Source organism: Globicephala melas, chromosome 6 (genome assembly GCF_963455315.2).
Source record: "Globicephala melas chromosome 6, mGloMel1.2, whole genome shotgun sequence".
NCBI classification, from domain to species: Eukaryota; Metazoa; Chordata; class Mammalia; order Artiodactyla; family Delphinidae; genus Globicephala; species Globicephala melas.
The window spans coordinates 83,945,205-83,969,362 of record NC_083319.1 but is presented as its reverse complement, the minus strand read 5'-3'; the positions used below and the strand labels follow the sequence as shown (position 1 = coordinate 83,969,362).

Genomic DNA, 24,158 nt, shown 5'->3' with positions numbered 1-24,158 from the left:
GTATGATTTATTTTTCATATCACTTAGTTTTTATGTGACCCTAGGCATATTATATTCTGAAATCCTTAGTTTCCTTATTCATAAAATGTGTCAATTCTGTGGACTAGGAATTTTTTTTTTTAACAATTAAACTAGAAAACACATATACAAGGCATATGTAACAATTTTTGGCATTTGTCAGGCCTTGCTGAATGAAGTCTTTTTTCCCCAAAATTGCCATTGTACTTAGAAGATCCATTTAGTTCTGATTTTGACCAATTTAAAAGTCATCCTTATTCTGATAGTTTTACAGTCTTAAGTGCATTTTATTGAATAATTATAAGATTATGAAAAGTTTCTTACTGATGATTCAGTGCTGTGAAAATTCTGTTATAATTTTATAGTTTTCATTTACTTTTAACTTGCCATTACCAAAACTGCACATTGTTTTGAGAAGGTTACATGCAGGAGTTTATATTTTTTAGAGCATATACTGTTGTTTTTATTTTACAAATGTTATCATAAATAAATGTTTATATGGTTGCTTTATTTGTGTCAATAAACCAAAATGTAACTGTTAACAACTTGCTCTAGAGGGTAGCAGTAATGAGCATTTATTATAAATGAGCACTTAGTCTGTACCTAGTCCTGGATTATTGTTTCAGGTTTTATTTTGAACCAATATCCATCTTAAATCAGTATCCGTTTTAAATCTTCTAAGTCATCTTAGAAGTCATCATCTGGTCACGCTATGTGTACCACTAGTGCGTATGTAGCTTTTTTAACTTTATTATCTTGTTTTCAGTTTTAATTTCTTGAGTAGTTTTTCCATAGATATGTACATTTTATTACATTATCTAGATTGTAAAATTATCTGTGAAAGAGATAACTTTGTTTTCTAATTTTATACCCATGAAGAACCTGCTACTGTGGGTATCTAGTAGGCATTCAACAAATGCTTAGTGATGAGTGAAATGCTTAAATTTGACAGTGTACATATTTTTATGCAAATTAATTATCCTTGTTGAAATCTTACTAAGAGGTACTGGCTTATATTTTTAAAGTTCCTGAAAGTTCCATTTCTTCAATAACTCATTTTTAAAAAAATATTTGAATTACAGGTTTTCCACAGTGATGTTATATATATTTTCAAAGTTGCTTAATGGCCACTGATTTCACTGTGTGTAACTGCACATTTATATTCAAAGAATATATAAGTCCTCTAATGGGCAGTGAGAATTTTTGAGATGTTAATTAGGTCATTATTCTCTTTGGTGCCGTATGGCTGAAAAATGTTAAGGGTTCATACTTCCTCTCCCCAAACCTCCTAGTTCCAAAATATTTTACATTTGTTATCACATTAAGTGTTAGGATTATTGCTTGATAGAACTAAAATACTTTGAAGTCAGATAGCTACGAATATCTATAGAATTTTGTAGTTGCAAACTTTGTGTTAAAACTTGTTTTTGTTTTAATTTTTTTGTGAATCAGAATCTATGATTCTTAGTATTATTCCTTTGTGAACTCTGTCCCAGTCAGACACAGGTACAATGATTCCATTCACCTAACCTCTGATATGAAGACTTAGACATTGTTAATTTTCTTCTTTTTCTTTCTTAAACCTTTTTTTTTGGTGCTTTTTTGTTGATATTTCAATCTTCCTCATATCCAATTTTAACCTGAAGGAAGTGAGGCATATAGAGAAACAGCATATGTAATTGATTATAACAGGAATGACATTTGGAGTAGATACTAATTACTTATCTGAAAAGATTGTATGAATTTACTATTGTAGATTAATTTTACTAGTTTTGTTGTTGTTTGTGTTTTCTCATGTTGACAGGGTTGCTTTAGACACCCTTGCTGCATTGCTAAAATCAAGTAAGTTTTTAAATACTAGAAATACTAGATACTATTTTTCTGAGTATTCTGTCTACTATGTTAAAGAAACTGGAAATGTAGATTTAGTTTATGTTTATAAAGCTTGTTCATAATAATTTAATGTCAAAGTTGATTTTATCTTTTAGTACAGTCGATTGATATATATCTAAGATCATTTATGTTTATTGAGCTCTAATTTATCAGTACATTCATATAATTTATTCAAGTATATTGACTTCCTTTTTCTAAGTTACTTTCATAAACATAAAGCCTTGTTAGTAGGGGAAAGTAATATGTCAATATTATATACTATCATTTTGAAAAAGTGATGCTAACATGGCCTTGAGAACATCTACCATGAAGAGTATCTTTGACAACTACTGTCTCTATGTAACATATGATTTTCAGTTAGGACCTCTTTATTAGAAGTTTTATTTCTACCATAAAATTCAAATTTATAACATTAAAAATGACTTAATGTAAATTTACATTTTACTAAATGCATTTACAGACTAAAGCACAATTTTTTTAATCTTCAAAATTGAAGTATTGGAGGAAATGTGTCTTAACGCAATATGGTGCTTTTTTTTTGGAGAGTAACCATCTGCATTATGTGCTTTTTTTCTCTCCATGATACTCAGTGTCTGTATTTTAAATATTAATTTTTGTTAGCACTCCCATTCCCCCATTCCATTGGTTGATTAAATTAACATCTTATTTAACCACAATAACATTTAGTCCTAAAGATCTATGTTGATGGCTTTCAATGTTATTTTTCCCCAAAACTGTCTATTGATGGTGAGACCAACTTGCCCTTAAGTTTGATGAGAAGGACAGTAGCAAATGATTAATTGATTGAGAATCTGATATTTGGTAATGATTTATTAAATTTAAAGAATCACCTTAGGTATTACTATTATATACTAGAGTGCATAAAATTCAGTTAACAGTTTTATCCTTGAAATGAAATGTGTGTTATTCAATTAGATTAGCTATGTAGCTTTGTTTTCATATATGATGTGATAAACTTTAGACCAAGATTAGAATATTTGGATTAATTTCAAAGATATTTGTAGCCTTGCTTTGATGTGCCTTCCCTGCCTTTGTGGTTCAAATTGTTTAAAGATTAATTTTTAAATTAATGTAGGCATATTTTTTTTGATTTAGAGTAGATTAAAATAGCCATTAAAACTAAACTCTTATTAAAGCTTACTAATTTTCAGAATCACTGATGACAAAGTCACTAATTCAAAGTCAGTAAAAACTAAAACTCTAAGTTTCAAGTATTTTTAGAAATCAGTTAACCTAAAATGACTGAAATGCTGATATCTTCAGTTTTAAATAATAAGCTCCCTTTTACTCCCTCCCTTCTTCTCCTTCAAAGGAGGATGGTGGGCAAACATATCTGTTTGCTCCATCAGGTAAAAAAGTAACTGACAAGTAAATGATCCTGGATTGCAGATAGATCTGCTCACTTCTCTTAAGAGTCACTCAGCACCTGTGTTTGAGTTATGCACAAGTTTTTAATTTGATCTTCAATAAAGAATTTAAATATTTCTCATAAATACCATTTAGGCTTTTGGGAATTCCAGTGGAAACACAGTTTGTAATAGGAGTTACAGTGATTCTTAAAAGACATTATGATAGTAATATCTTTTAAGTATTATTGGTAATACTAAGAAGCTAGTAAACTAAAGGCTTATATATTCCAATTGGTGTAAACAAAATATGTATATTTGTTTAAAATACATGAAACTATTGTTAGTCAGACCTATTGAACTGTTCTATAGATAGCCACAGCCTTAACAAACTATCTCTTCCAGACACAACAGAGGTATTAAACCTTTTACATAAGAAAGTGCCCCCTTCCTGCCCCTGTGAGTTTCTTCCAGCTCTCAAATATCAGAACATAATTTCTAAGAGGGCATTAATAAGTTTGTTGATCTCAGTGTCTTTATGTTTTAGGTGGGTATTAGCACATTTAAAACTGTAGTAATTCTTTCAGGCAACTAAAAGCAGCACACCCTTACTGTTGCATTATCTTAGTGTCCATGCCATGAGCCAGGTGGTCATTTTATATGTAAATGTAGATGAGGAAGAGATTGGTATATCTTTCTAAGTAAACAACCTCAGATGGGTTGGTATTCCACATTATCTTGCACTCTTATCATTGGCCCACCCATGTGGTGCTGGGTGGCTCAGGATGTTGCTAAGATACGATCCCCTTGCTCTCATCTTAGTGAAATGCACCCTTTTGGTTAAAAATCTTAAATATTAACATTAAAAAAATGAAGTACATCAAATTTATGAATTTATTTCTGTTAATTTTACCCCAATAAAATTGACTGTTTAGAAAAAAAAATTTTGATGCAGTTTTTTCATATATTAAAAAATTAATGACAATAAAGCGCTATCTTCTAATCATATAATGCTTCTTACATTTCACTTACTAAAAAGTTGTTTAAGTACTTTTCACTTAGCTTTGTTGTGGCATGGATATTTATATATAATTGTGGGGGTAATTAAAATTTAAAATAATTTCAATAGAAACACATACAATTTGTAGTAGGAGCTGCAATCCAATGGAGTTTATTTCACACAAAGATTGTAATAGAAGTTGCGATAATGATAATGGCTTTTAACAAAATCATAGTCACAGCTAGTGAGTTAAAGGCTTATATATTCCTTTTGGTGTAATGAAAGTCAGTATATTCATAAGTTTTAAAATATATGAAAGTTTTGTTAGTATTAACATTTAAAAATATACAACCTTAATTGTGTTAAAGATATTTTGATATTTATTAACCACAAAACAATATATGGGCAGGTTTCTGGAAAATTACCTGGAACTTGTCATATTTATGTTGTTAGCTAAAAAATATTTAAATATGTGGTTGCCATTTATTTTTGGAAAAGTATTGTAAGACTTCATTCCAGTATTGTGGTTATGTTTTTAATTTGATTTATTCTACCAGTGTCTCTTATTATTTAAAAAATATTTTCTCAATTTTCTTTTGTTAAAGAAACAAATGCCAGGAGAGCTGTAGACAGAGGATATGTCCAAGTCCTTTTAACAATTTATGTAGATTGGCACCGCCATGATAATCGGCATAGAAACATGCTCATTCGAAAAGGAATTTTACAGAGTTTAAAAAGTGTTACAAGCATCAAGTTGGGAAGAAAAGCATTTATTGATGCCAATGGGATGAAAATTCTTTATAACACTTCACAAGTGAGTTTTTAATTTTCTTCCTGTTATTATGATTGCCTATTAATGATAGGATTTGGTTCTTAAGAATACTTAGTATTTCTAAAAATACTCAAAAAGTATGATAAATATATTAAAAAAATCCGAAAGCCAAAAGGCACAATCGTTTCTCAAATGTGACATCAGACTGAGTTCGAGAAAGTGCTCAGTGCATATCTCTGCAATATGAGATTTTTTCCCCCATACGTAAAAGGGAGATGTATATAAATCTCTCCACTGGGCAGGAAGGAATTCCATATAGCCTCGTTTTCTAAGGTGTGCAGTTGGCTATACTCAGTTTTGTATGTTCCCCTCATAAGTATTCACAAATCCTTTATGGCTGGTAAGGCAGATATGTTGTTTGTGAGTGTTCTCAGTCTTTCTTCTGGAGAGAATATTTTTAAATAGTGCAAGTACAGAAGTGAAACCTGGAGTTAGGAATCCTGGTTCTGCCAGCCATCTTATGCATAAACCTTCTCAACAATATCTTTAGCAAGATTCTAGCATCTGTAGAGTGAGGATATTGCAAAGTAACCTTTTATTTTTACAAGGCTATAATTATTAGAACAAAATCTGTCTTGAAAATTCCAACCAGTCACCTTGGTTGTGCCCTCTTGGTCTTACACACAACAAATAATCTTTTTCTGTGTGAGAGTAGTTAAGAACACATATTTTATGTTAACTCTTAGCTTTTTCTTTTCTAGATCAATCACATGCACTTATTTTTACTATTCCTAATATGGACAGTGATGGATATTCGATATATGAGGAAGAATTGGGTGACTTTGTTTATGCCACTTCACATTTATGAGCCTTAGTTTTTCATCTGTTTTGACAGGTCAGGTGTGAAGATTTCTACTGAAAACTTCACAGGTTATCAAAGTGCCATCTAAAGCCATCTAGATGTCAATTGTCAATAATAATAACAGTGTTATATGAAATAGTTTCAAATTCCCTGTTCACTAGTCCTTCTCAAGATTAGATACCAGGATAGCAAATTAAACTCTTAAAACTTAAAATTGTGATATTCAGGCTATTCTTTTATAAGTTGAACAGCTAACTTATTAGGGGTGCTATTGCATGATAACTGATAGAATTTTGAGAAAGGCTCAGCCAAATGCACATTCCTTTTTATTTTTTAGACCTGTCTTAATTTCTTAATCTTCTTTTTTTCTTCTTCCCTTAAATTTTCATTTTTATTTTATACCCTAGGCTTGCTAAATGCTCCCTAAGTCACTCATAGATATTACTTAGTGCTTTGGAGACTTCTGGTACCGGAGATGGTACTGATTTCTGCTTAGTTAAAATATTTAAGGAAAATTACTGCTAAATTTGCCATATGAGGTTCTTACTTAAAAAGAGATATTTCTGATTAGTCAAAGCTGTTTTATAATTATGTTAAATTTTTTTGTGGTATTTGCCTTCTGAAAATTATTAATGTATTACTTTCCGAAGTCATGTAAAATTGTTTCACTTATTCACCAAAGGCACATTATCTTTTTTTTCTTTTCTTATAAAACAGGAATGTTTGGCAGTCAGGACCCTTGATCCTCTTGTCAACACCTCCAGTCTGATAATGAGGAAGTGTTTCCCTAAAAATCGCCTGCCACTCCCAACGATTAAAAGTTCTTTCCATTTCCAGTTACCAGTTATTCCTGTGACTGGACCTGTGGCCCAGCTCTACAGTTTACCCCCTGAAGGTAGGACCACATGCTTCTTGCTGGCTTTCAGTGGTTATTGGAATTGTGTGACTTTATCTATTTTTGCTTTTGTTCATCTCCCTAGCAAAAGAAGGTTTTAATGAACACGATAAACCTTCATATTATTTTTTAGTTAATATTTCTTCAAATATAAGAAATTGAGATTGATTAATTAAGGGAAGGAATGTGGGGTGTACTACATATGTGGAAATGTGAATTGTGAAAAACTTTAAGTACCACACAGGAACAGTATTTGATAGTTTATATAAATTTTCAAAATCTAAGAATGTAAACATTAACTGTTTAGGTAATTCTATTTGAGCTTACATTTGTAGCTTTTTAATGAACTTCATTTTTTAAAGTTAAAGGTGTCTAATCATCAAACATGTTACAGTTTATGTTTAACAAAACTTGCACAGTTACTTACCTGATAGAAAATATGAAAATATCATAAATTGGCTCTTTGTCATTTTTGATGCAATATTGTGTACATAGCAAAGGAAGTAAGAGTTTCCACTTCTTAATGTGGGGAAAAAGCAGATTTTTTTTATAAGACACAGCAAAATTCAAAAGAGAAAGTAGTCTAGGCTATTAATAGAATTTCTAAAGTATTTTCTTGTTAGGTGATCACTTTTTAAAAAAGTAAGAGGTTTTTAATTATATTTAAAAGCAATGCTTTGAAGTGATTTAAGAAAATTTTTAAGTAATTATAATTAGTTTATTATCCTTGATATAGATTTACCTATGGTATATATCACAGAGTTCACTGTTATGATTGCATTTCTAAAGTATTTAATTATTAAAGTAGAAGTTTAGTCTATACAAAATATCAAAATGGATTATTCAGAAACTTCCTTTAAAAGGTTTAAAAGTCTAAGTCTGGGACTTGATTAAACATCGCTAAGTGAAAACAGTGATCTAATTGCTTCTTCTCATTCCATTTAAAATTGCCAACAGACTTCAAAAATAGGGGAAAAATCTGTACAGAATCTGAAAACTAGATAAAAGGAGCATTCTCATGGAATAAACATAGGGTGTGCAACAAACATGTTGGAGAAAACAATAGATTAAGGAAGAGTGTCAACTCTATTCACCCTTCTATGAAATGCAGTATCTCTGGCTCCAGGTTGAGGGCCACTAGTACCTAATTTGGAGGGAGAGTCAAGGAGCTGTTGGAATTTCTTTCTCTCAGTGTAGGATTATGGAGGTTTAAGTGGTGTTCTAACTGGTAGAAAGCTTGTGAGACTTCACTATATGTGGCAGGTAGTAACACTGGGAGAGAGATAGGATATACCCCAGAGTGTTCTTTGTTCAGTGTCCAGAATAATCACATGGATAGAGAAAGCTGACTTGTAGTGCAGGGAATATATCAAACATGGGGAAAAAAAAGACAGAGATAATATTTTTCTGAGGGCTCCTTTTCTGCATCATTTCAGACTGATGGTTCACTGAACTAGAAATGGAGACTTTAATTGACTAAGAAGGCTTCATGAATGAGATGTGAGAGCAGGGTTCTAATAGCAATTGCATAGACACAAGGAAAACACCCTGCTCTCCATCATTTTCTCACATATCAGGCTTCATTAAATTTATCACAATTTTCATTATTTTTTACCATCCTCAGTTAGACTGTAAATTCCACGAAGCTAAGACTGTTGTTTTTACCTTCATTTTATCCTCAGCATGCGTTAGATTGCATGAGTTATAATAAATGTGCATTTAACATTTGTTAATGGATGAATTGAGCTGGCCTCCAGACTTATTCTCTTAACCATTTAATGCCAAAAGATAGTGAAGCAGACTCTGGAGATTTGAAGGAAAAGAGTTCTGACTCAAGATTTCTGAACCCTTATTAGAAGCCACCCATATGTGAAGGTGACATATTCTTAGATATGCAAGGGTACAGAAGCATATTGCCCAGGAACCCTTCTGAAGTAATTATATGAAATAATACTTCAGCCAGGCCAGTGATGAATTAAGTCAAGAACGGAGAAGACATGGTAGTAGAGTAATTGTATTTAACATTACAAATTGTTAATTATGTAATACTAAATAGTTGCTCTACTATTATTTTGAAATATATCAACTAATTTTTGGTGAAAGATACATAATATACGGCTATAGTAAACTGGGTCTTTTACAATTTATATTCATAGATTTCTTAAATTATAATATTGTTGTATTTCTAAGATGGTAATTATAGAAATAGTGGCCCAAATATGTGTTTCAAAATGTAAAAGTAACATCTAGAGCAGAGATCCTTGGACTAGAATCTACTGAACCATAGGAATCCATGGATGGACCTCAGAGACTAAGAACCCTTTGAAATTCTGTATAAAATAATGTATATTCCTTCTTGGAAAAAATTCTTGAAGAGGTCCATCCATCACTGCTATAGAAAAGTAAGAAAATTTCCAAGATGCACAAAATCCGGAAAATGCTGAATACAAAGTGAGAACAAGCAAATCAGTTTCAGTAATAAGATATCTAAAAGGATAAAATACCCCCATTAAAAAAAAAGAGACTCTCAGGTTGGGTTAAAAACAAAATCTAAGTAGCTGATACATCCTGGAAACTCTTAAAACAGCAAGACTGAAAGCTTAAAATAAACAGATTGGCAACTGTGTATCTGTTTTTCTCAGCTCAAGAAAGGTGAGGAAGACATTATTACTACCCCACAAAATATAAATACAGAACAAAATGTTTAAAACAAGATATCCAAGATGATTTTATACAAGCTAGATAATAACAAGTGTGCCAAGCACTAGAACAAAGGTAGATAAAGCTATAATTATTTGGATAATATGGAGAAATTGATAGAAACACAGCATTAGTGGGTGATTTTAATATACCTCTAAGTTCTTGGTAAGTTAAATAGAGGAGATCCAGTCAATCTAAGTGGATGCTGAAGATAGCTCATGTTAATACATTTGAAAATATGATTGAGATGGACAATATTTTAGGGAAATATAAATAACTAAAATTGACTTAAATAGTAGCAAACCCACAACTGAATATGCAATCAAGTTGCCTTCAGTGAAGACACCAAACAACGATGACTTTATAGATTAGTTCTCTCAACTTTCAAGGAATTTTCCTATGCTTTATTTTCCAGAGCATAGAAAAAAAAGAAAAGTTTAGAAGCTAGTATGTTGCTGAAATCAAAACTTGGTAAGAATAACCTGAAACAACTTACAGATCATTGTCACTCATGAAAATAAATATAAAAATCTAAAATACTAGAATATTGAATTGAGTGGCATTTTCAGATATAGGACACTTTGACAAAGTAAGGATTATTTTAGAAAGTAAGTTTATTGTAATATTAAGACTTTAATTAAAATTTATCAGTAGGTCAAAGCAAGAAAACCAATGATTATCTTAATAAATGCTGTGAAGAGTTTTGATAAAAATCATTATTAATTCCAGATAAAATTTCTTAAGGAATATTTTCCATGCTAGCTGAGTATTATCTAACTCAGATCAGCAACCAACATCACAAATAGTTATGAATTGTTAGAGGAAGCCTTTCTCAACCATTATTAGTTAACATTGTTTTGAAAACTCTGGCCAAATCAGTGAGACAGGGAAAGGAAAGGTATTAATCATTAAAAGAGTGAGATAAAATTATATCATTGTCTGCAGAGGATGTTATTCCTCATGTGGAAAATCCAAGCAAATCAATTATAAAATGTATCTTAGACCAGATAAAAGTTCAGTGAAGTCTTGTTTACAAGATAGATGAATAAAATTCACTAGTTTTCTTTTGTGTGCGTACGTGCGCGCATGTGTGTATGTATATGTATGTATCAACAAAAAACAGTAACAGAAAACACAAAGGGAAAGATCACATTTATAGGAGCAATAGGACGAACAAAATAAACCCCTTGAAATATACTTTCCAAAACCTTATGGAAAGTGCTGACTTGTACCTTTTAATTGTTATATCATACAGATACAGTATAATTTATCTAACTAGTTTCCTATTGATAGCCATTTAAGTTTTTTCCTATGTTTTTGTCTTCACTATAAATGAGCCAAGGACATTTTGAAAACTAACAACAAGGATGATTTATATTCCCTGATTTTAATTGTGAGATTAAGTTATAATAATTGATATATATTGGTGATGGTACAAGAATAGATCATTGGAATAGAAAAGAAGGTCTCAGACACCCTAAGCTATATGACCTTTCACATCTGGAGTATGAAACCAAAGGAAAAATACCTATAAAGGAAGATATTTGACAGGTTTGCCTAAAAATTAAAAACATATTTTCTCTTTGATACTGAACTGCATTTTCCCTTCTCCCTATCCAAGGAGTTGTCTTTCTTATTTGCAATAGGCTTTTCTGAATTCAGTGCCTTCTTTTTTCCTAACAGTTCTTTTACCAAATGTCAGTTTTTCCTATGTTTATCCACGACTAACTGGCATTAGTACATTGACATAAATAGACCCAGTTACTCTATGCAATATAAATACTTACTTTGTGTGGTCTATTTCTGAAAGAATTTAGAGCAATTTCGTAACTCTGTTAGGATAGACTGAGCTGCTGTTACACAGTGACCCAGTACAGTACCACAGTCCCTCAAGCAACAATAGTAATAACAGACGTTTTTATAGCACATACTCTCTCTTTTTTAGAAATAAATTAATTTATTTATTTTTTGGCTGTGCTGGGTCTTTGTTGCTGTGTGCGGGCTACTCCTTGTTGCGGTGCATGGGCTTCTCATTGTGGTAGCTTCTCTTATTACGGAGCATGGGCTCTAGGCGCATGGGCTCAGTAGTTGTGGCGCACGGGCTTCGTTGCTCCATGGCATGTGGGATCTTCCCAGACCAGGGATTGAACCCATGTCCCCTGCATTGGCAGGCGGATTCTTAACTACTGCACCACCAGGGAAGTCCCATATAGCACATACTCTTTGCCTGGCACGTTATATATATTAACTCCTTTAAGTCTCCCAAGAACAGTATGTGTGGGTATTTCCATTTTATAGATGAGGAAACTGAGACACAAATAACTTATGTAACTTGCTCAAGGTCAACTAGTTAGTAACTCAAGGAGCCAAGATTTGAATTAGGTATTCTGTCTCCAGAGCCTATTTGCTACACTGCCATGAGATAGATTTTTTTTTTCTCTCACATACCCATACAGAAGATGGGTAGGTGATCCTGGACAGTAGGCCTCTGTCCACCAGGTCATCAAAGGAAAAAGATTCTTTTTGTTTTCATCATCTCCTATGGTGGTTTCCTCATGTGCATGTGGAAAATGGTAATGGAAGAAAATGGAGAGGACAGTTTTCTTTTTAAAGGATGTGACCTGGAGTTTGTATTTACAACTTTGCCTCACATACTGTTGGCCAAAAATTAGTCATACGGCTGTAACTACTGTGAGGGAGGCTGGAATCTATAACCTCTAGCTAAAACTCAGAGGTTCTGTTACTGAAATGAAGGAGAGGAGAACAGATACTTGGGTGGGAGGAATTTATAATCTTTGCTATGATAAATCACATTGGAAATGGAAGTGTAAAAGAGTTTAAAGAAGGTTACATCAGCACGATGGAGGGGTAGGAGGTCCCAACACTGTCTCCCCTGCAAGTGCAGCAAAAACAATAAATAACCAACTACAAACTGATCAAAATATCTCAGGGATAGCTCTGAACTTCAATGAAGAAGCATGCAGAACTCAAAACCTGAGGATGGCCACATAGAAAAGTACAGGAAGCATTTTATCTCCATCACCCCATTCCCCAGTCTAGAGCAGCTTGGTACCAGAGGGTTCCCCTCAGTAGAATTTTACCCCACGGAGAAAAGGACAGCAGAAGAATCCCAGTGAGCCTTGCTGCTGTGGATGTTTATAGCCTTTGTTTCCGAGGCTTTGCAAGTCTTCACCAAAGTTGATTTCAGCTGACGGAGCTGCCTGGAGTCCTGCCTCTTGCATTTGTTCCTTGGGGTTGGAGCTCTTGCTGTGGGCTCATATAGCTGCTGCATCTCCCCTCAGCTGGACTCACTACAGTGAGCCCCAGAGCTCCAGACCTCATTTTCATGAGAGATCTGCACATTCTCGCACCTTAGACACCAATGCCACTGCCACAGCAAGTGCACCAGTGCCCACGGACCCAGGCTTTGTGGTGGTTCCACATGCACCTGATTGTAGGACTCTGGCTGGCTCTGTTACTGCTGTGAGATCCAGCATACCAGATCAGGTGCCAAGGGGGATCCCGTTAGCTAGAACTTCCTCATATAGGCAGAAAAGAGCAGTACAAAAAGACCCTAGCAGCCTTTGCCCCTGAGGATCCCAATAGCCCTAGCCACCACTGCTACCTGAGGACCTCCATAGTATAGGCCACGGAAGACCCCTACAGTCAGTGCTGATGTTGACCTCAACTGATGGAGCTGCATAAAGACGCCACCACTGTGCCTTCCCAGGAAGCAAAGACGCTGCGTGCTACCCAGCTGGTGCTCTTACAGTCACCTTCAGGTGAAAGTCTTTCCCTACCCAAGCCAGTCCAAAAAGGATGGAAGAGTTGACTGCAACCTCAGATGTGCAGACATCAATACAAAACCTTCAGAAACCTGGAAAAGCAAGGAAACATGACACTGCCAAAGGAACACGGTAACTTTTCGGTAACTGAACTTAAAGAAGTGGAGATCTGTGAGTTATCTGAAAAAGAATTCAAAGTAAAGAAGCTCAGATACTTCAAGAGAAGACAGAAGCAATTCAGTGAACTTAGGAAAACAATACATGAACAAAATGAGAAGTTCAATGAAGAGTAAGAAATCATAAAAAGAACCAAATTCTGGACCTGAAGAATACAATGAATAATGCAATAGAGAACTTCAGTATCAGGCTCAATCAAGCAAGAGAAAGAATCTGTGAACTTGAAGACAGATCTCATGATATTATAAGGTCAGAGGAGAAAAAGAAATCAGAAAGAAAAAGTGAAGGAGGCCTATGTGAATAGTGGAACACGATTAAGTGAAACAACATCTGTGTAATGGGAGTCTCAGAAGAAGAAGAAGAGAGAAAGGGACAGAAAACTTATTTATAGACATAGTGGCTGAAAACTTACCAAATCTGGTGAAGATATGGCTATGTAGGTGCACAAGCTCAAAGATCTGCAAATAGATTCATCCCTCAGAGATCTTCACCAAGACATTTTCATCAGGCTCTTACGGCAAAGGGAGGATTTTGAAAGCAACTGGAGAAAAAACTTGTTACCTATGTGGTAATACTGATAAGCCTATTAGTAGATTTCTCGGCAGAAGCCTTGTAGGCCAGGAGAGAGTGGGATGATATATTCAAATTGCTTGAAGAAAAAAACTGTCAATCAAAAACACTTGACCCGGGACTTCCCTGGTGGTGCAGTGGTTAAGAATCCGCCTGCTAATGCGGGGGACGTGGGTTCAAGCCCTGGTCTGGGAAGGTCCCACATGCCGTGGACCAACTAAGCTCGTGAGCCTAGAGCCCATGCTCTGCAACAAGAGAAGCCACCGCAATGAGAAGCCCGCGCACCACGACGAAGAGTAGCCCCTGCTTGCTGCAACTAGAGAAAGCCCACGTGCAGCAATGGAGACCCAACACAGCCAAAAAAAAAAAAAAAAAAAATACTTTACCCATCAAAGTTGTCCTTCAGAAATGAAAGAGAGATAAAGAGTTCAACAGAAAAACAAAAGCTGAATGCCCACTCTCACCATTTTTACTCAGCATAGTGCTAGATATCCTAATTATAGCAATTAGGCTAGAAAAAAGAAAGAAAATGCATCCAAGTCAGAAAGGAAGAAATGAAATCATCTCTGTTTGCAGATGACATTATCTTATATATAGAAAACTGTAACATATCCACCAAAAAACTGTTAGAACTAATAAATGAATTCAGTAAAGGTACAGGACACAAGGTTAATATACAAACCATCAGTTGCGTTTCTCCACACTAATAATGAACTATCTGAAAGAGAAATTAAGAAAGCAATCCCATTTACAATAGCATCAAAAACAATAAAGTACTTACGAATAAGTTTTACCGAGGAATTGAAAGACCTGTTCACTGATCAATAAGACACTGTTAGAAGTTATTGAAGAAGACACATAAAACAATTGAAAGATATCCTGTATTCTTGAGTTGGAAGAATTAATATGAAAATGTTCATGCTGACCAAAGTGATCTTCAGGATCAATGCAATCCCTATCAAAATTCCAGTGTCATTTTTCACAGAAATACAAAAACTATCCTAAAATTTGTATGGAACCACAAAAGACCCCAGATAGCCAAAGCAATCTTGAGAAAGAAGGACAAAGCTGGAGGCATCACACTTCCTGATTTCAAGCTATTATGAAGCTATGGTAATCAAAATAGTATGGTACTCAAATAAAGCAGGGCACATAGACCAGTGAAACAGATTAGAGATCCCAGTCATAAACCCAAACATATTATGGTCAACTAGTTTTTGATAAGGGTGTCAAGAACACACAATGGGGAAAGGACAGTCTCTAATAAATGGTATTGGGAAAAACTAGGTATCCACAAAAGAATGAAACTGGACCCCTGTCTTACACCATTCACAAAAATTGACTCGAAATGGATAAAAGACTTTACATATAAGGGCTGAAACTATAAAACTCCTAGAAGAAAACTTAAGGGAAAAGATCCTTGACATTGGTCTTAGCAGTGATTTCTCGGGTAAGATAACAAAAGCACAGGCAACAGAAACTAAACGAGTGGGACTACAACAAACTAAAAAGATTCTGCAGAGCAAAGGAGACAATATATTGAAAAGGCAGCCTACAGAATGGGAAAAGATAATTGCAAACCATATATCTAATAAGGGTTTAATATCAAAAAAAATACAAAGAACTCACATAGCCGAACGGTACAAAAGAAGATAGTCCAATTAAAAATGGGCAAAGGACTTGAATAGACATTTTCCCAAAGAATTATGTACAAGTGGCCAGTAGATAATGAAAAGGTGCCTTACATCAATAATCATCAGGGAAATGCAAACCAAAACCACAAAGAGATATTACCTCGCACTTCTTAGAATGGCTATTATCAAAAAGAGAGAGCAAATAGCGAGGATTTGGAAAAAACAGAACCCTTATACACTGTTGGTGGGAACGTAACATGGTACAGCTAATATGGAAAAGGACATGGAGGTTCCTCAAAAAATTAAAAATAGAACTACCATACCAGCAAACGCACTCCTGGGTATATATCCAAAGGAATCAAAATCATTATCTTAAAGAGATATCTGTATACCCATGTTCATTCCAGCATTATTTACAATAGCCAACATTTGTAAACAACCCTAATGTCTTTCCATGAATGAATGGATAAGGAAAAGTGATTCATATATATGATGTACATATATCATATATAAATATTATTCAGCCAATTAAAAAAAGGAAATGCTGCATTTGCAACAACATGGATACATGGATGAATCTGGTGGGCATTTATTCTAAGTGAAATGTGCAAGGCAGAGGAAGACAAATACTGTATGGCATCACTTACATGTGGAATCGTTGAATAAAAAAAAAAAAAAACAATTTCATAGAAACGGAATAGAAAGTTGGATTCCAAGGGCTGGGAGAATGATAAATGGGGTGATAAGATCAAAGGGTATACATTTTCAGTTTTAAGAAGATTAAGTTCTGAGGATCTAATGTACAACATGGTGACTATAATTAATACGGCATTGAGTTTCTGAGAGTAAATCTCAAGCATTCGCACCACATGCACACGCACACACACGTACACAAAGTGTTAACAGTGTTAACCATGTGAGGTGATGGACGTATTAATTATCTTCATCTTGATAATCATTTTACCATGATTTACCATTTTACCATATATCATCACATTTTACACTTTCAATATATACAGTTATATTGTCAATTATTCCTCAATAGAGGCAAAAAATAAAAGCAAAGTTTAGAAAAATGTCCTTTAAAAATATTCTCTACTTTGTTTTAATGCACTCATTTGCTTACATGAGTACTGTCAGAGTACTCCTTTACTCTTCTTTCCTTGTGTCCCCCACCTCTATGGTCCTCATGTCCTTTTACATTCTGTTTCCTGGGTTTTTCTCTAATGCATATTCATTCTTCATCCGCATTACTGCTGTATTGGTCCAGACAGTTATTGTCTTTTCCTCTGTTAATTGGTCCCCCTTCATATATATGCTCCCTTTCTCATACCTGCCAGAGTGATCTTTTGAAAAATGTAAGTTAAATCACTCTCCTCTTTAAAATCCCCAGTGCTTATCTTCCATCGGATGAAAATCTAAACTAATTGGCCTATCATACCCTTCATTTTCTCATTCTTATTTGCTTCTCCTAGTACTTTCTCAAGCATACAAGTTAAGTCACGATTAACTTATTTTCCAAAGATATAATTTAAATTCTTTATTTTCACATTATTATTTCTTCTTCTTAAAAGCCACACTCACACACTCTTATGTTCACCCAGAAAGCTGCTATATTTTTCTCCAAGATACTGCTTAATTATTACCTGTTTTGTGAAGTGATCACTAATAACCTTGGCCCCAGGCAGTTTGCATTTATTATTCCATTCCCATGGCATTTTTAAGTATATGCCTTCATTAGATGTATACCTTTTGTATTATAATTATTTTTTGTTCTTTCTCTCTTTAACTTCATAAGCTCCCTGAGGCAGGGACTATATTTACACATCTTTTAAAAAATTCCCAGCACACAACACAGTGCATGGTACATGGCAGTCAGTGAAAGAAATAAATGGAGAGTGAATTGTAAATGGATGAAAAGAGTTATTGAAATTTATCATAAACAGGAAACGAGGTGTTTCATTCAGGCTGTTGCAACGTAAGACATTATTAATTTTTTAGAACTTGACAACATTAGTAAAAAAGCTCATATATTTTTAGAGTGCTTTTCCAAATTTTGAAGTACTTTCACTTCATCTCATAGGTTTTTCAACACCTGGAACAACCTTAGAGACATTTTTTATAAGGAAATTTCATTTACTTTTCCATTGGTGATTGAAATACCAGTGTTTTATATATATATAACATTCTACTTTTGGATGTGCATGTTATAGAATGCTTACCTCTGACCTACTTATAGCACATTTTGTATCACAGTGGATGACGTAGTAGATGAAAGTGATGACAACGATGATATTGATTTAGAAGCTGAAAATGAAACCGAAAATGAAGATGACCTAGATAAAAATTTTAAGGTTGGTATAAATTTCTGTGTTTAGTCAACTTTATAAATTGTATTCACAGGTGTAGAACAAAGATTGGGTAGATATGTATAGCTAACAGTAGATTAATTTGTTTTGTCCACATCTTTTTATCATGGATGACTATGGACACTAAGCTATTGAAAGGAAAATAATGTTGCTTTGAATACATTAGCCTGAAAAGGGCCTTAAAAAAAGTTATTTTCACTGTCTCTGACAAGGAAGATTTTATCTAACCTTTCTGACTTAGATTTTAAAGTCTAAGGGAATCTAAGGGTGAAGGAAAGTGTTTTTTGAGACTCTTAGGTGGCAACCCGTTTTGCTTTGTTAAGTGGTAGAGGGGACCATTTTAGTATCTGCAGAAAAACATCTTAACTCCTTTATTTTTCAACTGTTTAGCTTAATGCCTTTTGGGGCACAGGGGGTTCATTTGACTCTTGTCTGCTTGGGCCTTTTTGTCTTGAAATGCTACATCAAAATTGGGGTACACTGAGTATTTGACTCTCTCTGGAAATAGAATCTAAGATACTGGAAGGAGATTTCTATCTTAATAGCAGATGTAGAACCAGTTTTATTATCACCAGATGTGATCACCAAGGCAAGCTTTGGCGAAATTGTCATGGTAGCCAGTCTAGACAACGTGATGGCATGCATCCTGGCCTCAAGAAGCTACAAAGATGAAAAACAGTGCAGGCTCTGGTGTTCAAGGCAAAAAATCTGGGGTAACTGTGTTGGTGGTTCTGGACTTGATATGGTGAAAGAACTGGTAGGATCCAAGTTAGAAGAGTTTATATTCTGCATGTAAAGTGTTCCTTAGATAACAGGTGGTATATTAAAATCAACTGTTTGGATTCTTCGGGAAGTGAGTGTTTAGAGATAGTAAAATTTCCTAGATTAATATTAAGTTTATAATTTAAAGTTTTGTATTTCGATGGAAACCTTTCTTTTATGTATGTTTCCATGTGTATTAAAAACAAAGTATGTTGAGTGTAATTTATTCTTCATGGCTCAGGGTCCTCATTAAAAATATCTGTTGTGGGCTTCCCTGGTGGCGCAGTGGTTGAGAGTCCGCCTGCTCATGCAGGGGACACGGGTTCATGCCCCGGTCCGGGAAGATCCCACATGCCGTGGAGCGGCTGCACCCGTGAGCCATGGCCGCTGAGCCTGCGCGTCCGGAGCCTGTGCTCCGCAACGAGAGAGGCCACAGCAGTGAGAGGCCCGCGTACCGCAAAAAAAAAAAAAAAAAAAATCTGTTGTGACCACTACAGATGTAAAGATGGAGATTGGCAGGGAAATAGAACTCAATAGGAATTTATAACAGTGATTCTAATTTTTCTGCTTGAAAATTGTCAGTGTGTATGCATGAATACATATTTAAAAATTTTTTAAAAATCGTATGGGAATAACTTTCATATATTATGTATCATGGTCATTTACCCATAAATACATTAGTGTATATTTCCTCTAAGCACAGTGATATAGTAATCTTTCAGTGTCCTAGGGGGATGGTTCCAGGACCCACCTCAGATACCGAAATCCACAGATGCTCAAGTTCCTTATATGAAATGACATAGTATTTGCATGTAACCTATACACATCCTCCCATATGTTACATAACCACAATACAATTACCAACTTAATACATTTATAGTGATATATCATTTTTATCTAATCTACCATCCACATTCCATTTTGTCAGCTGATCTAATAATCCCCTTTAAAAGATTTTTCTTTCTTTCTCCAGTATAGGATCTAGCATCAGGTATTGCATTTAATTGTCATGTCTATTAAGTCTCCTTTAATTTAGAACATTTCCACATATTTCTTTGCCTTTTTTGACAGTCACATCTATAAAATATACAGTTATTGGCAGCATTATTCACTGGGGTATTCAAGATTGCTCACATTTTCCCCATTTTACCTTAACACAGCAGTTATAATAATAAGAAAAAATAATAGATTGAATTTATTGAACAGTTAATCCTGTGCTAGTCCATGCACTTTACACATACAGGCATACCTCGTTTTATTGCACTTCCCTTTATTGAGCTTAGCAGATACTGTGTTTTTAACAAATTGAAGAAGGTTTGTGGCAACCCTGTGTGGAGCAAGTCTGTTGGTGCCATTTTCCCAACAGCATTGGCTCACTTCATGTCTCTGTGTCACATTGGTAATTCTCACAATATTTCAAACTTTTTCATTATTAATATATTTGTTATGGTGATCTGTGATCAGTGACCTTTGATGTTACTATTGTAATTGTTTATCAATGAAGTATTTTTTAATTAAGGTATTTACATTGTTTTTTTAGACATAATGTATTGAACACTTAATAGACCACAGTATAGTATAAACATAACTTTTGCATGTATTGGGAAACCAAAAATTCGTCTGACTCTCTTTATTGCGACATTTGCTTTATTGTGGTGGCCTGGAACTGAAGCTGAGATATTTCCGAGGTATGCCTGTAGTAACCATTAAGTCCTGATAGTAATCCTATAAGGTATGTGGTATTATTACCTCTGCTTTACAGGGCTGATAATTAGAAACCAGAGGTACAGAAAGGTTATCGGTGTAGCTGATAAGAGGTGGGACCAAGATGCAGAATAAAGCATTCCAGCGTGAATGTTTGCTTTCTTTACCACTCTGCTCTGCTAAATATTAATTTTTTTCAAGGGCTACAGAATTGTTGGCTGTTTGACACTGCTGAGCTGTGTTATCTTATTTTTCTTCTTTACCACTGTCTGCTTCTTACTCATGTTGTCTGTTACATTTGGACTTTGCTTAGTTTTTCCTTTTTATCTAAATCACATCACTTTTTTCATGCTTTAGGTGAACCTGCTACATTGTAGTGGGTATAATATCTGTGTTCTAATGTGACTGTAGTCATAGAGACTGTTTTTTCCTCACCATAGTGATTCAGTTCTCTTTGCCCCAGATTTTTCAGTTTGGAGCATTTATAGAAACCTGGAGGTTCTGTTGTAGAAGAGTCGTCTCCAGATTGCCAGGACTTGTCAGTATATAAGCTTCAACGTATTCTTTTTTTTTCTCCTTAATTTTAGAAGAACTTTAAAGGAGTAGTAGGTTTATTTCTTCTGAGTGTGTCAGGAGCTCTTTATCTTTGTTTTTCCCCAAACCAAAACACAAAATTTCTTGCTATTGACCTCTCAAAGTATAGTTTTCTTTCCTCACTGTGCCTGTTTTACAGGAAAATTTTTTTTTAATTTTTAAAATAGCTACTTTGTAATGCTATATCTTCATAAAATAGTAATGAATATTGAACTACTAGTATGTTTAGAGTAAGGCATACCTTTTAAAAATTTTTTATTATTTTGAAAGTATTAGCTACTTTATAGATAATATATAGATAATATACTATTATCTACTTTAATAGATGCTAATCAAGAAAGTTACATATTTTTGGTTCATCAATGCATAATTTAAGGATATATGAAATTATATATTCATGTAATAATTACACAATTATGATACAGTAATTAATATGATACTCTTTAAATAAAACCAGTCTTTATTATTTATGGCAATGGAGAAAATCTTTTTATTGGTTAAAGAAATAATAGCTAAATTCCTGAATATGAAATATGAGAAATATATAATATATTGTTCTTTTTTAAATTATGTGTTAATATGACAATATATAAATATAATCAGGTACATGTATATAAAGCATTTTAAGGATTGACACATAGTAGAATGAATTTAAGTCTGAAAAATAAGTACTTTACTCTGATAGTAAGATAAATGTAAAATTGAAGATGAATACCAATTGAAAATTAATAAGTGGTTTTATTAACTCTCTTTAGCCATCAGTGAAGGTAATGATGGATTTGTAGTTGTGTAAGGCCAGAGTTGTTGAGGGTCCTAGAAAATAGCTTGGATAGTAGGTAACTCACACTTGTCCTTCCATCATGATGTACATTAGCTCTTTGTACACACACAGATCAGATTGATCCTGGATACATATCCTATTCCTCCGAGGTCATATTTCTTTACATTTACTGTCTTTTTTTCCCGAAGGGACATGGAAATCATTTTTGGCTGTTGTTCCACTCCTCATTGTTTTTTTCCCCTGAAAAACAGAGTGAATGGTCGTAATGAGCTTTTCTAAGGGTGCGTGATAACCATTAGTCGCTCTTGAGGCAGTGCGTTATATTGACTAACAGTGTATTCTTTGAAATCACTGATTAGTGATTTGACATGCTGGCTCCTCTCTTTGCAAGCCACTTAACCTCTCTGTACCTCAGTTTCCTCTTTAATTAAATGGAGGTCATGATACTATCTGCTTCATAGTATTCTTATGCAGATTAAATTAGATCATTATGTAAAATCCTTAGCAGAGTCCGTCACATATTTTCATTGCTCTATAAAAGTTAGTTATTTTGATTATCACCACCACCATCATATACTTACGTTTTTCAATTTAGTTTTCTTAAGTTTTACTGCCCTTTAATCTGAGCAAAACGATGGCAGTTGGGGAGATTGGGGGGGAACATAGTTTAGTTTCCATCTTGATGTTAGTTTTTCTATCTTGAGGAGCCCAAATACCATGCTATGTTAGTATAATCTTTGATAAAAAGAAAACACAACATAACAATCAAAATAACAATAACACAACAACCAAAAAATATAAGCAAATTTTAATTTACAATGAAATGAATACAACCTTTCTGCAGTGATTATTCTCTATGTACATGTAATTAATAATTTGGAAAGCTTTAAATCTGAAATGTATTTCGTAATTTTTCGTTTTTCTTAATTGGTGACATACCATTTTTATTATTTCAGAATGACGATATTGAAACGGATATTAACAAACTAAAACCCCAGCAAGAACCAGGACGAACAATAGAAGAACTTAAAATGTATGAACACCTTTTCCCTGAGCTTGTTGATGATTTTCAGGTATACAGAAAATTCAGCATCTTAACTAATTTTAAGAAAAAGTTCTTTTTTTCTTAGACCTATAATCACTTTTCACTTTTAAAAAATGAAAGTAGTGTTGCTTTTCTGAGTGACATTGGACAATTATTTCAGCATTCTGAGCTACAAATTGCTGTCGGTAAAAGGAGGGAACTAGACCATTTAATTTTTGGACTAGCTTTTAAATTTTTTAATCATTTTTGTTTATCAAGTTAATTGACATAGTTTTTTATTCTTTTTAAAAATAATCTTTAAAATGGCATTTCAGAATCTTATGTTAAAGCCTTATTTTTATCAGTTGCTTTCAACTGAGGGGAGATGAGAGCTGAGAAAATGCTTAATTAAAAATATAGTCTATGCTCGTTGAATTGTTTTTCCTGATAGTCACCATATAAGCATGGAAGGTCGGGGAAAGAGGACAACTGGAAGTCTTTGAATCTAAGTTGCTTCATAAGGACAGTGACTTCTTGTTAACATTTCTTACCCTCATTTATTTACTAGAATATAGTATTCAGCTTGGATTGCACAGCAAGTAAAGCTGATTGAATTGATGGCTAGTAGTAAATATAGTTTCTAACGCTCACTCTGCTGCTCACTTGTGGTGGGTTCTTGAGTAAGTCCCTGAAACTGCCCAGAATATTAAACTGTAAAATAAAGGGTTTGAACTGATAATCGTAGATTTATTTAGCCCTTGCTGCAAACCCCCGCTCCCTCTCCCCCCCCACCCCCCACCCCGCCAAGTTTCACACACTAACAGTGTATTCTGGTTATAATTCCTGGTTGCAATAATTCCTGGTTGCTCAGAGAAAAAGACTTAAATGTGAAGCTGTATGTGAGAAATAAAAACAGAGAAATGCTTACTAGCTAATGTTTACATTTCACAGTTCTAATTATTCAGGTTTCTCTTTGGGAACTAATGAGCTTTTGGATGCAATAGAAGAAGCAGCAAGTTGCTCCCTCTCCCCCTCCCCCAGTGTCTTGGTACTCCCCATAGATTTGGGGTATGTTGGAAGGTACGTTGAAATCAGGGGTAGTAGAAAGAGGGCAGGAATGAAGGAGAGGTTACTTGTCAAAGAAAAAGAAGAAGACAAGAAGAGGCGTTTGGGAAAGGATACAGGGTGATTTTCCTTCAGGCCACCTACAGGAAGTATCCGGCTGCTCTTTGCACACTTTTGTGCCCAACT

General features: G+C 34.2%; 1 protein-coding gene across 6 annotated transcripts in view; it reads left to right on the top strand.

The window, feature by feature from the left end:
• AGTPBP1 (ATP/GTP binding carboxypeptidase 1) overlaps positions 1-24,158 on the top strand; it is a 170,714-nt gene that overhangs the window by 64,050 nt on the left and 82,506 nt on the right. For 5 of the 6 annotated variants that reach the window (XR_009564368.1, XR_009564367.1, XM_030832837.3 and 2 more), the window contains exons 9-13: positions 1,823-1,860; positions 4,884-5,092; positions 6,630-6,807; positions 17,930-18,027; positions 22,840-22,956. Coding sequence is in view for 4 of the 6 variants with exons in the window: in XM_030832837.3 (XP_030688697.2) it covers positions 1,823-1,860; positions 4,884-5,092; positions 6,630-6,807; positions 17,930-18,027; positions 22,840-22,956 (640 nt within the window). In the remaining 2 variants the exon portion in view is untranslated. The remainder of the gene's footprint in view (positions 1-1,822; positions 1,861-4,883; positions 5,093-6,629; positions 6,808-17,929; positions 18,028-22,839; positions 22,957-24,158) is intronic. The other variant, XM_060301096.1, reaches the window with a different exon arrangement.